The sequence below is a fragment of the Notechis scutatus genome, chromosome 2 (genome assembly GCF_049901735.1).
Source record: "Notechis scutatus isolate UNSWTSFEM ecotype Mainland chromosome 2, rNotScu1.2, whole genome shotgun sequence".
Taxonomy (NCBI): domain Eukaryota; kingdom Metazoa; phylum Chordata; class Lepidosauria; order Squamata; family Elapidae; genus Notechis; species Notechis scutatus.
In genome coordinates this window covers 205,686,613-205,709,035 of record NC_142010.1, presented here as the reverse complement: position 1 = coordinate 205,709,035, position 22,423 = coordinate 205,686,613, and the positions used below count along the sequence as shown (strand labels likewise).

The 22,423-nt window shown below is 39.1% G+C and overlaps 1 protein-coding gene across 13 annotated transcripts in view; it reads right to left on the bottom strand.

Annotated features, from left to right (window-relative positions):
* NTRK2 (neurotrophic receptor tyrosine kinase 2) overlaps positions 1–22,423 on the bottom strand; it is a 197,258-nt gene that overhangs the window by 23,264 nt on the left and 151,571 nt on the right. For all 13 annotated transcript variants that reach the window (XM_087957874.1, XM_087957872.1, XM_087957878.1 and 10 more), the window contains 2 exons: positions 15,232–15,404; positions 5,901–6,135 (listed from right to left, as the gene is read on the bottom strand). In XM_087957874.1, coding sequence (XP_087814000.1) covers positions 5,901–6,135; positions 15,232–15,404 — 408 coding nt within the window. The remainder of the gene's footprint in view (positions 1–5,900; positions 6,136–15,231; positions 15,405–22,423) is intronic.

Sequence of the window (22,423 nt, the reverse complement as noted above, 5' to 3'; positions counted from 1 at the left end):
GATTGTAGTGGTGGAAAACAAGAGATCTCGAAGTTTATGCAGATGCATACCAAATAAAAATACGGCTCTCTCCCTGTTTTGTGACCTGATTCCAAAGGGCAAGAATTCACTTTACAGGATTCTAAACAACATTTGGAACTCTGAAATACACAGGGCACAGCTTCCCAACCACTTCTTCTCCTTCCTCTGAGCCAGATCCTCACACTCAGCTTCATTCTACACCTGTGGAAGCCAAGCTCTTCATTCTACTTTTGCTAGAAAAAAATGGTACCGCACATCTTTTTGTTCCCTCGTGGCCAGATTTTGTGGTAGGTTTTTGTGGTTTCTCATGGGTGTACCAGTGGGGGAAAAAAAAAAAGACAAGATGGTGACAAGCGGATTGCTTCTTCATTGAATCCTCTGCAAGTAGTAAAAAGGAATTGTTCAAAAAAAGCTTCATCTGGATGCAACGGGGATCTGGGTTAGCCAGGTTCAGCAACTTGGTTTAGGAAGGGAAATGTGGGGTATAATATGTCATTTAAATTCTAAGGCTTTAAGGGGAAGTGGGGAGCATAGCTTTTCAAACAAAAGATCCTTTCCTTGTAGCTCGAGCTTCTGAAACTGAATAACTACTTTCCCATCCTATCTGTACTAACATTCAGGCTCTAAACAAACAAATAGCATCCATGTAGCTAACACCATCACCAGCACTCACCATGCCAATTATCCAAAGGTTATGTCTCTCTGCAGTCATCTCTGCAATATCTCTTAATAGCTATGCTGACACAGTGCAGAACATCGACAATTGAACACCAAGAAAAAAAAGGTTGGTCCTATTCTTTTTTGTTGTTGTTGTTGTTGTAATAGGACAACAGAAGACCAAAAATTTGGAGGCAAATTAATATCTTCCCGAAACATGACTCAGGTTCTAAAGTGTCAGTGAAAGTTATTTTGTGGACACTGCTATTCTTCTTCTTCCTTTTCATCGTGTTTTGCAGCCCAAAAGAGACTCACAGGCATGGCAAAAAGGCAAAGTAGTACAATAATTAGTAACAGAGCACACAATTAAGGAGTGACAGTGTGTTCCAATGCTTTTTATAGTTGCTTTATAATGGTCAGTCTTCACATTTTTTTTCAATATGCCGATGAAATCTATTAATACCTCTTGCATAGTACAGCTAGAAATAATCATATCTGGCTGAAGATATCTAGCTAAACCTGGGTCACCCAAACATCAGCTTGGTATTTGAGAAGGCAACAATTGATGCTTGTATTTGAGGGTGGAGAATGTTACGAAAGAGCAGGAACATGGATAAATAATTAAGGTTTTTTTTAAGCTTTGCTTTACCCTTGTGACTTTGGAGGATTTGGGGTTTTATCATTGGTTTTATGGACCAACTGGAGCAGGCTTTTGCATATGGGGTTCTATTGCAGTTATGCAAGAGATCATGAACAAAAAAACCCTTCCTTTTTAATTGCAAGGCTAACATTGTGCACCATACCTCAACTTACTGATCATGCTAATATACCATGAGCTACAGATACAATCATTTTTATGCAGGAGCTCCCTGATACCTGAAAATTATTTAAAGGGTCCCGCCAGTGTGGACACAACTCCCAGAATTCCCCAGCCATCCAGGCATCTAGAGTTTTATAATGTAATACTATGTAAGTAAATATATTTAAAAATGTGGCACTGGGTCAGGAACACAGGGTGCTTAAGCTTGTTTATGGGACTATAAGAGGTCCTGTCAAGTTGAAACAAGAACAAGGCTTTACTTTTAGTGCCATCCCTGACAGGTCCTCTCTGCATCTACATGTTGAGGGATCCAGTTTGCAAAGGAATTGATCAGATGCCCAAATCCCTTGGCTCCTAAATAACACGCTTCTTTATGAATGACTGTGCTCAACGCATGAATGATGAATACTACGAGTGCCAGAAAAAGAAAAGGGGTATTGTAGCTCCCAGAGATCCGGAAGCCAAGCCAAGAGATGGAAAGAAAAGAGGCTAACAACTGAATCCTTATCTCAGCCAGCTTAAACAAAGCAACTGTATAACAGAAAAGGGATGGTAGAAAATGAGAAAACGCCATCCCGGCGAGATTTTATGGACTCCCCAAGATACACAAACTAGGGGTCCCCCTCAGACCTATTGTAGCGCTAGGGGATATTCCTACCTACAACAAGGCTAAATGGCTGGCACAATAATTAAGCTTCCTGACTTCACCTTCAAACACCGTAGTCACATCATCCACATAATTTTTGACATAGCTACGAGGCTTAAAAATGGCTCCTTATGAGATCATGGTCTCTTTTGATGTAGTGATCCTATTTATATCCATCTCTCCCCATTTAGCATCATCATCATCATCATCTTTTAATGACCCCCCATAATCCCTTGTGGTGTGGAATCTGGACAACTGAATGGAGCTGAGTGATTAGTGGCTGGATGCCCTTCCTGCTGCCAATGCAGAGTTATATTCAGCAGATATATATTCTCATCGTGCCCAGAGAGAAAAACATCGGCCTCTACCTAAGTTCGAACTCGCAGCCTCCTGATTGTGAGGTGACAACTCCACCACTAGGTCATCACCACTTCCCTCCCCACTTAGCACACAAAGTGATAAACAGAAAACTAGAAGATTACAACATAAATCAAAACAACCTAACCAGGACACAAGTCATGAATCTACTCCCTTTAAACTTCTTCATGTTTAAAAGGGAAATGGGCAAATAAAAGGGATACCCAAGGGACCCTCAATCGTTTGGTACCGCTACATGGATGGACACACTTGTGGTTATCAAAGAAATGTGCTGGAAGACTTTTATACTCTATTAAATTCCATGTTCCTAGATATACAATTCACAGTGGAGGAAAAAACACGTGCTTAGATAATGCTTATCAACAGAAGATGGAAGCCTGGAAACAATGGTATATGGCAAGGCTACCAACACTCCAGGCATTCTAGATTTCAACGGTAACCATCCACTGTCACATAAAAAGAGCTGCATCAGAACACTATATGGCAGGGTGAGAACACACTGTAGTATCCAGGAAGTAAAACATCTGGGGTGTAGGTACCTACATGAACAATTTAGACAAAATAGGCTTCCACAAGCATTTATCACAAGATGCCAGCACAATATGCTGGGGAGAGAAACAAAGAAAGAAGCCATAAGACCTACTACACTGCACACCCCGCCAGTGCAATATATTAAAAACATTTCAGAAACAGTAGAATCCAACTTCTGAGATGTGCAAGTGGGCATAATCCACCATCCAGAGGCTACCAAAGGAGGACAAATCATGCACTACAAAGATGGTTTATTGCTGGAGAAACTTTGAAATGTAATTTACCAGATCCCCCCCACCCCCGGATTGACCTCGCAACTATGTGGGACAGAGAGGAAGCTAATTAGCAGACTGCAAGAACGCAAGCGATTGATAGCCTCACATTGCATGCATTCAATTTTGCAACTACTACAATTGTTGGCCGAGCGGGGACAAAAATAGCCAGATAAATCATTGAACCCTGGGAAACAGGCTTTTATCAGTCAATAGGAGTGCTGATTTACCACCAGCCTATCAGATACTTAGAAGCTAAAGGCATAGCATCATAAAAACAACAATTAAGAACTTAATAGTCATCCATCAACATCTTAATAAACAACTAAAAACTACACACAACCAGGGACCATGTAAATAGAACATGCAGAACAGCCCAGTGCATATATTCTGAAGAGAGAGAAAATCCCTGATGATGGGCTCTAGCACGAGCTTGAAAGCTTGGAAAAATAAACCGTTGGTCCCAGTGACCGACTCAAATTGGATCCTGCAACATTATCCTAGGGTTCATATAGGGCCTTCGTTCACATGAATTCTTTCTCCTGCAATGGAACTATGGGGGAACTCTGAGCAAGAACTTCTAGTTCCCTCTCCTCCCCATAGTGAAACAGAAATGAAGACAACAAAAAGGGCCCTTCTGATTCAGGGAAGCTAAGGTCCCCATTTCCATAACTTCTTGGGGTTTTGATTATTGTTACTATAGAATAACAATCTGGCCCTCCCATCACTCTGGGAAATGGAGATGATAGTGTGATTTTCTAGTGCTTTGCAACAGTGTGCAATTTTGTAATAATTTTTAAAAAGCAAATACTTTTGGGTAAATCCTAAAGTTGCTTGACTTTCTTCTACCGTTTCAGCCCCAAATATGCCACTATTCTCCTGCTTCATATCACCAACGATGGGATTCTGAAGCTATCATGCCCCTGGTGGAGACTGACTCTGAGGGAGAGGAGGAACAGCTGACAGGGAGTGGAAGTGTGGCTCTGGAGGTTGTAGAGGGGGCTGGTCCGCGGACCGCACCGTCCGGGCAAGTCTTACCGGCGCTGGCTGAGCAGCCATCTTTTTGAGGAGGACCCAGAAAGCCATTTCCCCAAAAGCTCACGAGCGTGCCATATGCCCGGTGAGGTCACCGGAAGCACTTTTCGCAAAAAGATGGCGGCCCAGTTGATGCGTCGGCGCGGCCAGCTGATGCCGGTACCGGGCGCGCATCAAAAGGTTGGGGATCACTGTTGTAGAGGAGGCTGGGGAAGGGCAGACGACGGCTGAGCAGTCAGAGGAGGACCCAGGCCCATCCCTTATCCATCCTAGGGCACGCAGGAGGAGAGGATAAGGGAGAGCGTGGTCTTGAGGAGAGGGCCTTGATCCTTCATGGGATGCAGTGTGACAACTGCAGAAGAGTTTGGACCTGTGTACTGACAAACGCTGGAAACAAATCATGTAAATATCTCTAGTTTATAGTCCCTCTCTGAGATTGGCATCCTTCCCATTGTGTGTTAACTGTGGACATCCTCTAGCCCTTATCTCGCCTGGTTTGTGTTGCTTTTTTCCTTCTTCGTGTAACTGTTTTTGTCGGAGTTATTTGTTATTTGTTATTTCTGTCCAAGTTATTCAGAGCTTGGAAGCAAACTGAAGGAATAAAAGGGGCTTCACCTGTTTTCTGTGACTGTGTTTGTTTTGTATCACACCCTGGGTCATCACAGAAGCTATTTTGTGCACCATGGTTTGTCCAAGCAACACATGCTTTATAGGAACCAAGGACCAAAACATGCATGCTAAACCAACCATGATGGCAATTGCTGCAACTGTATGAATAGAAGCTGGCTGATGATGGCCTTTTTCCATGCTTAGCTTGTACATCTGCCCCGAAATCCTTCTTTTATCCCATGTTCACTCATATGATGCAATGTCATTCTTGTACTGCGGGAATGAAATAGCATGGAAAGCAACTATTCCAAAAGACAGAAATCTAGTTCAGATGTCAACTAATTGCTGGAGTCTGGATCACTAAAGGAAGAAATAGCACAAACCAAAATAAAAATGTTCTTCTCGGCTCACAATGAAAACAGCTGCAGAAATATAAATAACATCTTTATGTGTAACTTCTTCAGTTTTTCTACTAATCATATGAAACCATTCACTTTTGAAGCAAACTCTCAAAGACAGTAGAGTTGCTCAAAAGAGCTTCTATCCAGTCAAAGTAATGCTGCTAAAATAAAGGATGAATTCACTGGGATAGCAAAACACTTTGATCCAAATGTAACATAAGTGTTTGATCTTTTTATGGGATCAAAGCCACATTCTATTCTCCACAGACTAGTCACTTTACAATAATCACAGCCACTTGTCTCATTAAAGGAAGTTTCAATGAGGATAGTAATAATAATTTGTTTGCACAGGAGCTTTAATATTTTTTGCAACACTCTGTAGATATTTAATAAATCAGTTTATCAACAGTGACTTTATTTTCCTCATTACACCAACCTAGGATTCAAGTGATTTTTTTTCTTACAGCCTCACCAGAAGACATTCTGAAAACAGGCCCTTCTTCCTAAAACCAAGGTACAGCATTACTTACCCTGTAGTAATCTGTGCTATATACATCTCTTGACATCCCAAAATCTCCAATCTTCACCAGCAGGTTCTCCCCAACCAGGCAGTTCCGAGTAGCCAGGTCACGATGCACAAAGTGCTGTGATGCTAAGTAAACCATACCAGCTGCAATCTGCTGGGCAATGTGCAGCATCTGGGATTGGGTTAGTTCAGCTAAACGATTCCCTTCGGCCATCAAAACTGCATCAGGTCCATGCGCCCTGCGTGGAACACAGAAGAAATGTAGGAGATCTAATTTGGAACCTTTCCAAATAATGGTCTTACAGAAGAAAGCAGGAGGGTGGGAAGGGGGCATGATGGAAGCATCAAGGCCAGGTTTTATCAACTGGGCCACTTACTGTCCCTCAGTCCAGCCAGGTTTGCTATTGTGAGGGAAAATAAAAGGAGAGACCACTTTATATGCCACTTTGAGCTCCTGAACAAAAGATAGGATGCAAATCTAGGAAACAAACAAATCTAGGGGTAAAAAAGACTTTGAATAGTATTGGCTAGTTATAGATCAGGGGTGGGCAACTATGGCAATTTTATGACCTGTAGACTTCAATTCCCAGAATTCCTGAGCTAGCTGCCTCAGGAATTATGGGAATTGAAGTCCACAGGTCATAAAGTTGCCATAGTTGCCCATCCCTGATCTAGATACAGAAAGCTACCTATAGATTCCATATGTGGAAGAAAAATGACCTATAAATATTTTGTTACTGTTGCCAGTTATTGCTTTTTGAAGGTTTATTTGGAGGCATAGATTTAAGATGCCATCGTTTTATTTAATTTGATGTGAAGGAAGTTCTGCTCTGTGATATAACACATTGAAATTCACACTTGTAAATTTCCTTTGCTTTCATTCATAATTCAAACATAATAAAGCAAACCACAGGACAACAGGGTAGCTCTGTATTGTATATCATGTTAGTTTGACCAAGTGGTTCAATTGAGTCCAGTTTGGTCTAGTGATTAAGGCACCAGGCCAGAAAACAGGAGCTCATGATTTCAATCTCCCCTTAGCCATGAAAGCCAGCTGAATGACTTTGGGCTATCTAACAGGGTTGTTGTTGTGGAGAAAATAGAAGGAAGGAACGTGTGTTGGATATTTTTGTCGCTTTAAATTTTTGTAAAACTCATGAAGGATACAAATATATTTTTAAAATAGTGCTATCACTGTTAATAGACTATTGTCTGAAGGAACAATAACTGTCCCTGTCTAGGAAGCATATGCTCAATAACATGATTCTTCTTTTTTCCTAGACGTGAAGTAAAAATTAGAAAGAAAGATGACAAGAAAACGTATCCTCTCTGATCTTCTTACTCTAACCTTATGAACTTCGTGCAGGTGGTCCACTTGCCTTCATATTTATTTTGGGAGAAGTCTAGAAGTCTACATACTCTAAATAGACCTGTGTTCAGAAAATACAAATGCATCGACTGGGAGCAATTTATAAGTTCAAATAGAGTTGTAGACATTCAGTTTACTTTCTGTATTATTGCCTGTGCAGGCATTGTACATTCATAAGAAGGAAAGAACCACAGCAGTATGTATGTGTATGTACGCACGTACCTACAAGATGTTGCTTGTCTATAAAAACAAATGCTGAAGTGCAAAGGATGGAGAAGCTTTCATCCCACTTCTGAAAATGTTGTTCTAGCTATCTATCTCCTTATTTATATTTGTCAAGGAACATGAGAATAACCACCAAGCTTCTTCCAGGCTGTTAAGAGTTGGTAGGGCATTTTGGAGGGGGGGTGTTGAGAAGATCTCATGGTATGTCAGCAAATCTGTTTTTGCAACTTCTGCTTGTGATACATACCACTATGAAATGCCTAAACCAGAACTCTAAGCAGAGGCTGCGTCCCTGATAATTAACAGCAAACAACATTCAGAAGCAAAGAAGTGCACCTTAAATGAGCTGCAATAGGTAAATAACAGTTTTGCTGACACTTCCAGGTTTTGGCAGCATAGCATAGTGAACAATGGCTCTGCACTTATAACTGCAGCATTCATTTAACAATTGTGGCATTTACACTTACAACCATTGATTTCTCTTAACAAGTGCCACAAAAAGCATCGTAAAATTGGGTCAGTCTTTTGACAACTGTTACAGCTTGTGACAGTGATAAAGAGGTTCCATAATGGTCATAACTCAAAGACTTTCTGTACACACTTTATTTACATATTGAAAATGAATTGACTTGATTTCTCAGTAAAGCACAAACAATTTTCCTTTTCCTGCTATTAAGCCACCTCCTCACCCTTTTCTGAACATATTTTGTAATTTTTTTTAAATAAGTCATTGTACCTTTCTGCTATTTCCATTTAATACTGAACAAAGACATCTATACTATACATCCCGAATCAAATACCTTCCTTTTCCTGCTTATGCAAGAATCACTCAATCCCAACACTTCATTTTCATACTGCTTTTCAGGGACTTGTTCTGTTTCTTCTTCCTCAATATAATGTGAGATTTCAAAATGTGCCATATCATTACTGGATGATGTGCTTGCTATTTCTATTTTTGAGCTATAGAGCTGTGAATCAACTCTTTTCAGTTGGTAGAAGCACAGATCAAGGTTGCTCAAATTAAAGGCCATGAAGTACATGTACTTCAGAGCCACTCCATACTTTGAAGCTCAAAGAACAGTGTGCTGAAAATCAGATACAGTCATATTCTTGCCCGTGACCAAATATTTGGAGTATAAAATAGAACACAACTGAAGACTTCTGAGGAGCTGAAATACCACCAGCTTTTAACAGGGCTCTGTGATCTAGTCATATTGTTCTTCTGCCCCATTCTTGTCCCTCCCTGCATAAGTCAAGTCTATCCATCTCAATTCAATATAATTTTCTGCAGTCATATATCAAGACTATCCAAGAATGAGAACCCCTTCTGATTTCCTCCCGCTGCCATGACCAACTTGGTCAGTTTAGAATAACTCCAAAAGATACAAACTCTGTGTTGCTTCTAGATTTTTACTGCTTCATCTCCTCTAGAACTGGGTTTGATTTTGTCAGTGATTGCTCCTGAAACATGCATTGCCTACATTTCGCACTCAGGAATTCTTTCTGATCTTCAGTTACTGGCCCGCAATTGTCTGTCTGCCTGTCTCTGTTTGACTCTGTGTGTGTGTGTGTGTGTGTGTGTGTGTGTGTGTGTGTGTGTGTGTGTGTGTGTGTGTGTGTATGTGTCTAAAAATTGTGAGCTCATTTTGTTTCTCAGTGGCCTTGGGGGGCGCTGCAGGGTAAGAAATAAATGTGCTTCCAAAGCATGATGACATGCAAATATCATAAGTAGTGTCAAATGAAAGAAGAATGCTAAATTTTAATTTCGCTTAAGAGAGTCTCTTTTTCACTGAACCCGTTCTGGATACTACAGATGATGAATAACAAACTTTTCAAAAAAGAAGATACATTACTGTCAAACTGCTTCAACTCAAAGTGCAACAGGTAGAAGGCAAGCCACTACCATAATATATAAATGAATGGGTGCTTGAGTTGCTGTGAAAGCAGTGTAATTATAACTAATGTTTAATGCATGCATTCAATTGTGCGAGGCTGTCTCCTTCCACTAATTTCCAAGTCACGCATTAGAAGCAAATCACTATCAATAGGCTGGTTTTCCAAACCTTCTAAGACTGATAAATATCTTTATAAGCAAGCAAATAACAGGTATATGTATATTTCAGAGCTTGGCATCCAGGGAGCCTATTTATTCTGCAAAATAAAGCAAGGTGGCACTCCTTGCTTGTGGGTAGTGGTATTTCTCATTAAGAATTTTCTTAGGCAAAACAATTTGTGGTACCATGTAATACCAGTCTTCACTTACCAATTGCACCAATAACAGATAGACACAAAGATGGAAAGAAAATACTGAGACAAAACAAGGTAAAAACAAAGAAAATCAGGCTTATTGGGGGGTGGGAAGGAAAATTAATAGGAGGTGAGCGAAAATGACTTGACAATGTTGCTACAACAGGACTGTTCTTATCTGCTTGCTCACAATTTCAGTCTAACCACCTGCAATACATGGAGTATTTTTATGTCTGTGTACAAACAGTCTAACAAAAATTTGGCAATTGTTCAGACTTTAGTGCAGGGGGTGGGCACCTATGGAAACTTGACAATCTGTGGACTTCAGCTCCCAGAATTCCTGAGCCAGCCATGAGAGTTGAAGTCCCAACTTATAAAATTGCCAATCCTGCTTTATTGAAAACTACATTGGAAAAAAATCATGAAAATGGAGAGAATAATTCAAATATCATTAGGAAGTCAGCAGAGAAGTTGCTGCTCAATCACCATTTTAGATACCTCTTCTGTGGAAATTAAACTGATGAATACTAGAGAAAACAAAAACAACCCTGAGTTACCCCCCAAATATCATATTTCTTAATTCAAGACTTTTTTCCAAATATATTAATCTATATTTTATTGAATAAAATTTTATATTACAAATATTTCATAAAGAAACATTTATATGAAATAAGAGACTGAGTTATACCAGGACAGATTATTCACTCCTTCAGTTAAGCTACACTTTGGTGATGTGAATAACCCAGCTGAGTTCACACAACAGCTACTAAATCCTAAAATGTTACTTGCGAATCAAATTGGCTAGATATATAGAACATGCTAGTCCAATCCAAATAAATTGTACTACAACTACTAGTACAACTTTACTAATGCTCAGCAGCAATTATTCGGCTTATTAAGGCAAAACTACTTATCCTAATTAGGAACACCTAGTTTTGAACATGAACTTTATACATATACAATGATGATGACATGTCTACCATTTCACTTGGCCTCTCCTTTACAGAGGCATTCTTCTTTCAGAACAAGACTAGACAGTTTTATTTTTTTGTTTTTCCTTATTTGAAATATTTTGTCTTTCCTCAAGGGAATGCTGTGCATGCATTAATAAACAATAGGTGTTCATTTTAATAAAAAATGCATTTTGGCATTTGATTCAAACTTCTAAATCTATAATAAATGTACTAATCTTTAGGACTTTTAATGCATGTAAGTACGTGAAGCCATTTTTAATGTGAGCCTGGGTTTTTTCCCTGAAGCAAAATTCAGAGTACTTGGTTTGAAAGATTTTTGTTAGTGAAATGAGGTACAATGTGTTTGGGTATGCGCTATAAAAGTGGTATGTAGTCTATTTTTTACCCAAACTAAATTATGATATACAATAAAATATTATGTATTTATAAAAATGAAAAATATTGTTCAGATTTTTTGCCTTAGAAAATAAAAGCTTTGTAGTAGAGACCTATAGATATTGCTACTAGAAAATGCTTTATTGACACATTTAAACATGTCAATCATGAAACCTGAATTATAATACTATTTTCAAGTAATGACACATTCTGTTTACATATTTGAATCATGGTTTATGAATATATGTATATATTTTTATTTTGATAACCTAACCACCATTCATTTTTAATCATTAGGACCTGGCCAATTTTTTTCATAATGCTTTTCAGAATAAGTAGAAAGTAAGTTAAATCAGTTCAGAGAACATAAGATATAGACAACGTTGAAGGACAGATTCTTCCAGAGAATCACAATGGGAAGTAAAAAATGTAGATTAGATCTAGAGATATGTAATATTTACGGAGAAAAATAGACATTCTTATAATAATTGAAGACTTCTATGACTCTGATAGAGCTTAGGCTATGACAAAGAAACCAGTGATTAAGTGATTAGCCTTGGCACAATTGGGCATAAAACCAGCCAAAGGGAGGCAACCCTAGACTTAATCCTAAAGTATGGCCATGATCTTGTGTGAGTCATTACTACTGCAGAATCTATAGGGAACACTGACTATAATATTATATTTAGCACGTACTCAGCTGAGGAATTGCCTGTGAAATCCAACACATTTGAGTACAAAAGGGGTTATTTATCAAAGTGAAGGGATGGATGAAAAACAGAAGGCCAAAGAGAAATTATTTAAAGCCTTAATAACTTAATAACTGAAACCCAACTAAGTACATTAACAATGTAAAAAAAAAAAAGATCACCAAGCCCAAGAGGCCAGTATGGCTTTGGAATAGTGTCCAGGTAACTATGAGATGTAATGAATGAAAAGTCTGTCATAATTTAAGCTAAAGGTTTCCTGATCCAGTCATGTCAGTCTCTAGGGAGCCATTCTCGTCTTCATTTCTTAGCCAAGGGAACCAGTATTGTCTGAAGACACTTTCATTTTCTTATGGCCAGCATGAATATACATGGAGGCCCACGGAATGGTGTTAACTTTCCACAAAAATGGTACCTATTTATCTACTCACATTTGCATGCTTTCAAACTACTTGGTTGGCAGGTGATGGGAGAAATAATGGGAGTTGACCCATCATGCACTCAGGTCTTGAACCAGAGGTGGTATTCAGCAGGTTCTGATTAGTTCTGGAGAACCAGTAGCAGAAATTTTGAGTAGTTTGGAGGACCAGCAAATACCACCTCTGACTGGAGATTTTACAGGATCCTTCCCCGGCCATGCCCACCAAGTCACACCCACAGAACCGGTAGTAAAAAAAAAATTGAATCCCACCACTGTCTTGAACCCATGTTTGTCAGCTTTCCAGCAGACAAACGGTCTTTAATCGCTGAGCCATCCTGCCCCCTCCTGTCATAATTGAGAGTACAAAAAGGAGAATCAGCTTTGCTAGATAATGCGGGGGGTATGAAAAAACAAAAACAAAAATGGAATAGTAAGAACTCTTTTATATGTATAAAAATATATTAAAAGCAGGAAAGACATTCAAAGCAACCGAGGCATTAGATGACAAAGAAGCCAAAACATTCAACATTCTTGTGTTTTTTTTTTAAAGTTACTCATCAAAGGCTCTTGAGTAAACTTAGCACCCATGGGATAAGAGGCCAGGTCTTTTAACAGATTGGTAACAAGTTAAAAAAGGAGAGAGTGGAAATAAAGCAGCAGTTATCTCAGTGGAAGGAAGTACGAAGTAGAGGCCTTCAAAACCTTTATTGAGAATCTATTCAGCTTATTCAGAAATGATGTTAAACAGCAAACTGCCCAAATATGGGGATGATAACATATTTGGGCCGATAAACAAAAAAAATAACACCAAAACACACCATAATTATATTTTTAATTGGATGAATGATCAACCAAATGACAAATGTAGTCCAATTTAAGTAACTGTGAGGTAATATATGTTTGGGGCATACAAGCCTTCCTCACATATAATTTGATGTGGTCTAAGCATTGTAACTAACTGTGTCAAAGATCTTGGGGTCACAGAATAACGCTAAAAGAAGTGGTTTCATTGTGAGGCAACTGTGTAAAATACAGCAAAAGATCATCAGGAAAGGGATAAATATATATATATAAAAAAATACCAGCATTGTACTGTAATCCCCATTTATGGGATAAAGCTTGATAGAAAGACAATTGAGTGAGAACATATAAAATCATGCAAAGTCTGGAGAAAATAGGTGGGAGGATTTTTTTTTTTTGTCTTCCTCTCTCAAACATTAAGACCAAGGCCATGCAATAGAACTTGTCGGGTGATTTAAAACAGACAATAAGAAGCATTTCTCTATATACTGCATAATTAGCCTGTGGAATTCATTATCACACGGCATAGGGACATCTGGAAGGCCACTATGAGAAATAAAATGCTGGACTAAAGGATGGGCTTTTGGCCTGATCCAGCAAGACTATACTCACATAGGAATGCGTACCAATCAAATTATTCCATTTGGATCACAACTCAGCAATTTGGAAAATAGCCCAATTTCATCTTAGACCCATTGGAAAGCTATCCAAATTGATTGCAGGGCCAAATACAAATTAAGAGTTGGAAATGTGAATCTTTGAGCACTCATTGACTTTCATGGAGAATTGACACATGACCATAATTGTTTACCTTTCTTTCTTTCTTTCTTTCTTTTTACAGAGGTCTATTAAATGCGTATGTATGGCAGAATTTTACAAGAGGGAGAAGTCTACCAAGTTTCAGAAAGGAATTTGGATAAAATTAGATGAAATGTGAGAGGCACAGTTGCCCCTTCTGAGTGAATCTGAGCTGCCAAATTCAAGATGAATAGCTTCGGGGATTTTTCTTTAAGGCCCAACTTTTAAATGTGTTGTGCATTTGCAGGAACGTGAGATTCTGAAAAAGAAATGCATTTTCCAATGTGAACAACTGTCAGTTTTGAGTTTTGAGACTACATCTTTCATATCTCACAGATTGTTTCATATACCTGGGATGGAAAGTTTGCAAAGACTACTAAATGTTAACAAGAAAACAAGGAAGGTCTCCTTACAGATGTACTTCATGGAAAAAGCTGCACTCATCCATGCCACTTATTTAGCAACAATAGGAGGATTGTTTGCCATTGTCTTCTTCAACATATATTTTCTAGTATCCAGTTGGCTTATATCCCTGATATTCATTGGAGCTATATTTCTCATTGTCAATCACAACACTCTCTTAGTTTCTGGGCCCAAGTAAGGCCAATCAGATACCACTGGTTCTATTATACAGGTAGTCCTCGATTTACAACAGTTCATTTGAAATTCCAAGCATTGAAAAAAGTGACTTATGACCATTTTTCACACTTATGACCACTGCAGCATCCCCACGGTCATGTGATTTACATTCAGATGCTTGACAATTAACTCATATTTATGACAGTTACAGTGTCCTGGACTCGTGAGATCCCTTTTTTGCAACCTTCTGACCAGCAAAGTCAATGGGAAAACCAGATTCACTTAACAACTATATTAATAATTTAAGAATTGCAGTGATTCACTTAACAAACGTGGTGAGAAAAGTCATAAAATGGAGCAAAACTCACTTAACAAATTTCTCACTTAGCAACATGAATTTTGAGTTTAATTGTAGTTGTATGTTGAAGACTATATTTCAGTGTCTCTTGTCTGAAATACTTGATTAGAGAACCTTAGTAAAACAATGTATTGTTTTTATTTTAATTGTAAAAATAGAAAAATCAGTTTCTCCACACCTTGATTTTTTCTCCTTATCTCAGAGATATATTCCATTAAATATTGGTGAACTGTAAGACTGAGAATACTGCTGTCCTTGTTAATGGTGGCTTCTGGGAACTATAGTTCAGCAATATCTAGAGGGCCAAAGTTTCCTAGTCCTGCATATAAAATGCTTGGAGGAAAAAATACAGATTACTACAGAAACACTGCAGCAACTCTCCAAATCTCTAACTTAATATTGAAACTTCAGGGGTGTTCAGGTGAATTCATATTTGAACATAGAATGTGGAAAAATGTTTAAAAAAATATCACAAATTCACCTGAGGAATTTGTTGAGATCTCCATGTTTCATGTATTCAAAGACCATGATGAGAGGATCTCCTTCCACACATACTCCATAAAACTTGACAATATGTTCATGCTGTAGATTAGTCAATAGTTCTGCTTCTCGATGGAAGTCTTTGCGGGCATTGTCACTGGCATCCTTCAGGGTCTACAAAGAAAGAAAACAAAAATTGAAAGAAAGGTATTTATCTCCAAGATGCTTTACAACTTCTGTATCTTGTTGTCTTGGGGGTGGGGGTGGGAAATCATGAAATTGGAAGGAGTTATCCCACAGAGATAAGGTGCTTTGGTGTATCTATATCACAGTTCTTGATATTATTGGTAGCTTCTTCACCAGAGACAAATTCCTTGTGTGCCTAATCACACTTGGCCAATAAAACCTTCTGTTCTGTTCTGTTCTGTTCTGTTCTGTTCTTGGCATTCTCAATTCTGAATTCAGTGACTCTAATATCTAAGTTTCTGATCCATCTTTTAATTTTTTCCAACCTAGTTTTGGAATATTGGGAAGAAATTATGTCAATGCTTTGCACTCTGTCCATTCATCAGCAAGGCAACTTTCTCAAACCTGTACAGATATCCTCAACGTACTTCATTTAGTGACCATTCAAAGTTACAAAGGCACTGAAAAAAAGTGACTTATAACCATTTTTCACAGTTATGACCTTTGCAGCATCCTCATGATCATGTGATCAAAATTCAGATGCTTGGCAACTGGTTCATATTTATGATCAAGGTGCTATGTCCCAAGGTCATGTGATCACCTTTTGTTACCTTCTGACAAGCAAAGTCCATGGGGAAGCTAGGTTCGGTTAACAACCTGATTAATAATTTATCAACTGCAGTGATTCACTTAACAAGAAAGTGAAGAAAGATCTTCACTTTCTAGCAAGAAAGATTGTAAAAGCGGGCAAAAATCACTTCAGTAATGTCTCACTTCACAACAGAAACTTAGGGCTCAAGCAATTTCGTAAGTTGAGGACAACCTGTACTGAATGAGATCATTGAAGTCAGTCCAGAAGACTAAGCTGAAAAAAAAAGCTTCATTGTTGTCTTGGACTACATCTCCCCACGTTATTGTCGTTCCTGTACTCAAAATAATATTGTGAGATTTTGGGGAATACTGCAGTAAAATGTCAAGGCTCAAAGCTTTTTCTGGATGTTGTAATACCGCAAAGATGGAGATACATTTCTGAGGAACCACTGTCAAAATCGTATGTATATACAGGCAAAATGGTATTTATGCAGAAAGACAGTCCTAGTAGCCTGAATATACCCACCCTTATCTCTCCTAGGACTGTTACAGCGATAACCATAAAACTTCATTTGGTAGAACATGTTGCATCTATAGTGCTATTAAGCCCTTGCTATGGAACCCCTGAGGAGCCCCACCGAGCTTTTGCTTTTGATCTCCAAGAAGCTGCTGAGCTCTATGATGGAACGGTTGCTGTGGTAACTATACACTGCCTTGTGAAACCACCAAATGAACAATTTCTCTTAATCCAAGATAGGTTCTTTTTGTCTGAGAATTACTCTGGTGGGAACATTTTTATGGCATCCTCTAATGCTATTGTCCTCAGTGCAGTTCTCATAAGACTAGAAACTCACTTAATAATAATAATAAAAAATTCTCCTTGCCCTCTCCATCCCTCAGCACTTTCAGATGTCTTTTGCAGAATTAAGAAGAATGCATTGGGAAGGGAGGACCTTTCAGTGGCCACCACATCCTCCTACCTCCACGAATTTATTGAAAACTCTGAGGACAGGTTCCATGTACATGTTGTCATACAGGCAACTGTAGGGTTGGCATAAAACTTTTCCTCAGATGAACACTGACTTTTCTCGAAATGGAACTTTGTCTGGATCATTGTTGTGTCTGGAAGAATATTTTATTTTCTTCATCTATTTTAGGAGTTTGTTTGCTTGTTTATTTTATTTGTATCCTGCCTTTATATTTTTAGAAATAACTCAAGACGATGGGTCTACTTAATCTTGCTTCTGCCTCCTATTTTCTCTACAACAGGGGTCTTCAAACTTAACAGCTTTAAGATTTGTGGACTTCAACTCCTTGAATTCTCCTCCAGTCAGGTTAGCTCAGGAATTCTGGGAGTTGTAGTCCACAAGTCTTAAACTTGCCAAGTTTGAAAACCCCTGCTCTACAACAACAATTCTGTGAGGTGGATTGGACTGAGAGAGAGTGACTAGGCCAAGGTTACCCATCCAGCTTTCATGACTAAGGTGGGACTTGAATTCATAGTCTCCTGGTCTCTAACCTGGTGCCTTAACCACTAGACCAGTGGTTCCCAAAGTGGGCGGTACCGCCCCCTGGGGGGCAGTGGGATACCTTAGGGGAGCTCTGAGAGGCAAGGGGGCCAGCAGGGGGGCGTTAAGAGGCGGCAGGGGGGTGCTGGAGGTGAGTGGCAAGGCACAATTCAGGGGTGAGAAAAAATCCCACCGCCGCCGCGTTCAAGGCAAGGACCTGCAGGATCATCCCATTGATTTGCATGCTCTGATGCAAGGAGCTCCGTCCCAAATGCAGCATTGGGAAAGGAGAGCAAAGCCTTTGCTCTCCTTTTCAAACATCCTGCTGCCGCCGTGTTCCACCCCATTGAGCCCCTTGCACCGGAGCCACCTGCCCAAGCAAGTCCGAACGGAGCAGTGCACGAAGTCAATGGGGTGAGCCTGAGAAAGAGAGAAGAAAGAGAGAGAGAGAGAGAGAGAGAAGGAAGAAGAGAAAGAGAAAAGGGAAAGAAAGAAAAAGGGACAAAGAAAGAGGGGGGATGGAAGGAAGGGACAGAAAGAAAAAGAAATAAAGAAGGAGGGAGGGAGGGAGGGAGGAGAAAGATAATGAGATAGCTATTCTAGTCCAATCACTTGCTTCAGCAGGGTAAGAAGGAAGTGTGTGTGTGTGTGTTCTCCTTGTAATTTACCAGTACATTTTGGTTTTGCCTTCTTCAGAATTGGTACTGTAATACATTGGGGAAAATTAATTTTTTAGGGTGGAGATCTGGTCCAATGGATCCTGTTTAAAGCCTTAACAAAATGTGAGAGCTTCCTGATAGTCTTGACCATGTTTTGTCCACAAAACCTTTAATTAATAGAAGCCAAAGAGGTTTCAATGTGCTGGCAAAGATGTTTCAATGTGGAAAAGGGCCTCTAAACTAGGCCTCATTTCAATCTGATGCATCAGGTCTCTCTCTCTCTCTCTCTCTCTCTCTCTCTCTCTCTCCCTTTCTCCTCCTCCATCTGTCCATGCCCACCCTTTCTTTGTCCCTTTTCTTTCTTGCCCTTTTCTCTTTCTTTTCTTCCTTCTCTCTTTCTCTCTTTTTTCTCTCTCTCTCTTTCCCTCTCCCAGGCTCACCCCATTGATTTGGTGCACTACTCCGCTCGGACTTGCTTGGGCAGGTCCGTCCAGTGCAGTGGGCTCAATGGGGTGGACCTGCGGGGCCGGCACCTAGAACGCGGCAGTGCCGGCACATTTGAAAAGTAGAGCAAAGCCAGAGGTTGGTAATTTTTGCTGCAAAGAATCACAAAAGCTTCTGGGTTGTGCACAAGAAGGGACACACATGTCAATGCAATTCAGCAACATAAAATAAAAAAATACAAATAAAACAAATCAACAAGAATTAGCAAAGCATCTCTGATTAGATTTTATTCACTACTAGAATCTAATCGGAGATGCTTTGCCGATTCTAGTCCAATGAGCTGCTCCAGCAGGGTTGGAAGGGAGTATGTGTATATGTGTGTGTATGGCTGTCTAAACTCCAAAAACAGGTCAAGTAGTTCTGGGGAGGCCAGTCATAATTTAGAACACTTGCTAAGCAACTGGCCATTAAGTGAGGACCACTTGTATTTGGTTTGCCAGTCACCAAACCACGCTCACCCAGTCATGTGACCAGCAAGCCACGCCACCAGTCATGTGACCAGCAAGCCACACCCACCCAGTCATGTGACCAGCAAGCCACACCCACCCAATCACGTTACCAGCAAACCACACCCTCAAATTAGGCCACGGCCACAGAAATTTGAATCCTGCCCCTGGGTGAGGGGCATTGAGGATGAGTTTGTAGCACCAAGGGGGCGGTGGACTTAAAAAGTTTGGGAACCACTGCACTAGACCAAACTGGCTCTCCTTAGTAAATATAGTGAACAGTTACTGTCTTCTTAAAATGTTTTTCAATTAACTTACCTAAAATGATCCTGAACTCTAAGTGTTCATTTATTTGTTGGTCCATCTACAGGATAACTCTCTAAACACTGAATAGAATTGGACCAAATTCTATAAGTGGCGGAAGCCAGGAAAAAAGAAGAATGAATTCAAAATTGGAGGCAAATCTGTTTATGGAGAAAACAATATTTTGGGCTATTTTCCCACATTACTGTCATTCTTTGTGAACCCAAAATAACACTGTAAGATTTTTGGAAATATTAGGATAAAGTAGAAAGGCTCAGAGCTTGTAAAAAACTTAGCAATCTTGCAAAGATAAAGATAATCCTTCTAGAAACAACTAAGTTATAGTCAGTGATGGGATTCAGCCAGTTTGCACCACTTTGGGAGAACCGGTTGTTATATTTCTGAGCAGTTTGGTGAACTGGTTGTTGGAAGAAATCATTAGGGCAGAAAACCGGTTGTTAAATTATTTGAATCCCACCTCTGGTTATAGTTGTAGATATGTTCCAGATAGAATTGCACTTATATACTGAAAATGATCCCAAGTATTTTTGAATACTCATCCTTATCTCTCCTAACACCATAAAAAAGATAAACATAAATTTTCATTTGAAGACATACAATTACTTTGATTTCTTTATCTTTACTAATATTTTTAAACAGCAAAATTCCAATGTTAGTGGCTTGAATGTTTTCAAAATGTAAACATGGAAGCCCTTCAGAAATCAGGCAAAGTAGAGAGCAATATGTACTGATGACTAGAATTGGAGAAGAAATTGGTCAGTTCCACTTATTGATACCATTGGAATTAATTGCTGCTCCAAAATTTATAATAAACAAATTAGAATGCCAACACAATATGTTTTGCCTTTTGCTTTGCAGTACAGTACCTCGACCATTAAAAGTATCTAAAAATAGCATAGAAGATGGCATATAAAATACCTGCCGGTATATTAAGGGAAATTTTTAAAATAAATGCACATATTAAGAACAAAAATGCATAAGAACGCATGCTGCAAACAGATACCAAATCAGGATAGACAATTTTTTGATTAGGAAAAAAATACTAATTTCATGTCAAATGAAACAGGCAATTCTGACTATCCTTACAGAAGTCTGCAATTTAGCCTGTTGTCAGTGTTTCCTCTTAGAATAAAATCACTCCATTTCAGGATAAAAGCAATGTAACACAAGTCAACTTTCAAACAAGATAGAAAAATGCTATTTCCATTCAGCATAACCCCTCATCATATTGCTTTTAGAACGCTTATGGAAAGCCAGCATGCCATTTAAATCTCACTTAAGTCCTTCTGCACAGAAGCTCACTGAAAAGTGGACACCTACAAATCAAACTTTCTATAAACAAATTGAAAGTAAAAATAAACCCATCGCTCCCATCTTTCTCCTTTTCCTTTTCCTTCTCCTTTTCTATGAAGATTCTCAGTCCTCCAGTCATGGTTATCCCAAAGGTGCTGTTCAAAAGGCAACTGGACTTTTTTGGTAGTTTCTTTGAAAACATTTCACTTCTCATCTAAGAAAGCTTCTTCATTTCAGAAGTGAAGAAGCTTCTTTGATGAAAAGTGAAATGTTTTCAAGGAAAATATCAAGGAAATCCAATTACCTGAACAGCACCCTTGGGACCGTCTCCTTCTTTCAAAAAAGCTAACCATGTTTTTTCCCCCTATGTGTGAATGTGTGTATATTTATTTATCCCATTTCCCTATAAGATCTTGGAATGCCTACTCTTTTCAAATGATTTATGGTTACCAGATCAGAATATCTGCTGAATTTTTTTCACTCTCCCCCTTTCTTTGCCAAGCATTTAATTTTCAGCTGTAGACTTCCCACAAGGCATAACAGTAGCTATTTCTTCACATGCATACAGTACACAATGCTGTTCTGGGTTGCTCAGCAACCAGTGAGGAGGCATGTCAAAGAGCCAATGAATGAAAAGAAAATGTGACAATGCTTGAACATTAACAAAGATATGTTTTGCTTGTTCTGCTACTCCTCAATCTATATTTCTTCTGAAATGGACATATCAGTCACAAAGTACTCTTAACTGGAGAAAATAGAAACCATTTTGCAAAACCAGTGGTCAGTGCAATTTCTGCACTTATTCTGGAGTTGGTCTCACCAGTCTCCTTACTATGCTTGTTTCTGGACTTCTTGCATGAATTGTGCTTGGCTATTTCATCTTTTTATCACAGAGACAACCATGAGGTTAGACAAACAAAGTAAGCCCAAATGAACGCTAGTGCTTAGCTTTGAAGTCAAAGCCCCAGATCTGTCAAAAAGTGACTTATTTTGTGCATATTTGTTAAAAGTATGAAAGCAGTTGAGGAAGAGAATAAGGTTGCATACACTGGGACTGCTCAATCCTTGCATTCTTCTGACAGAGTAAACCAAGGTTGGGCAACTATGGATCCTTTATGATTTGTGGACTTCAATTTCCAGAAATCCTGAGCTATCTTGGTTGGCTGAGGAATGCTGGGAGTTGAAGTCCACAGACTGATCGTAAAGAGGCCATAATTGCCTAACCTTGAAGTAAATAGAACTAGCTAAGAAATGGGATCATTGCAGAGCTCATCAAGATTTGCCACAGGGGCCCAAAATATGTTCTGTTTATGGCTTCACCTTTTCTCTGTGGGATGTGTTGGATGGGTAGGGCCAGGACAAAAAAAAACAACCAGATTGCATTTGTTTGCATGCATAATTAACATTGCACTGAATTTATTCAACACAAGTAGCAGGAAGACTTTATATATCTAATTGTTTTTCATTTCATCACAATAACTGTTACAGTTACTAGCAGTTCTTAGAGAAACTTGTGGGGCACCAGCATCCAAAATGGTGCAGAGTAACTCTTGGACTCTGCCTCAAAACAATAGCAATTAATATAACTTTGTAAATACACAGACAAAGGAGTAAGTATTACTGTTGAAACCCAAATGCCTTTGTGGATCAATCTAAACAATAGTGGGAGTAATATTCTCAGA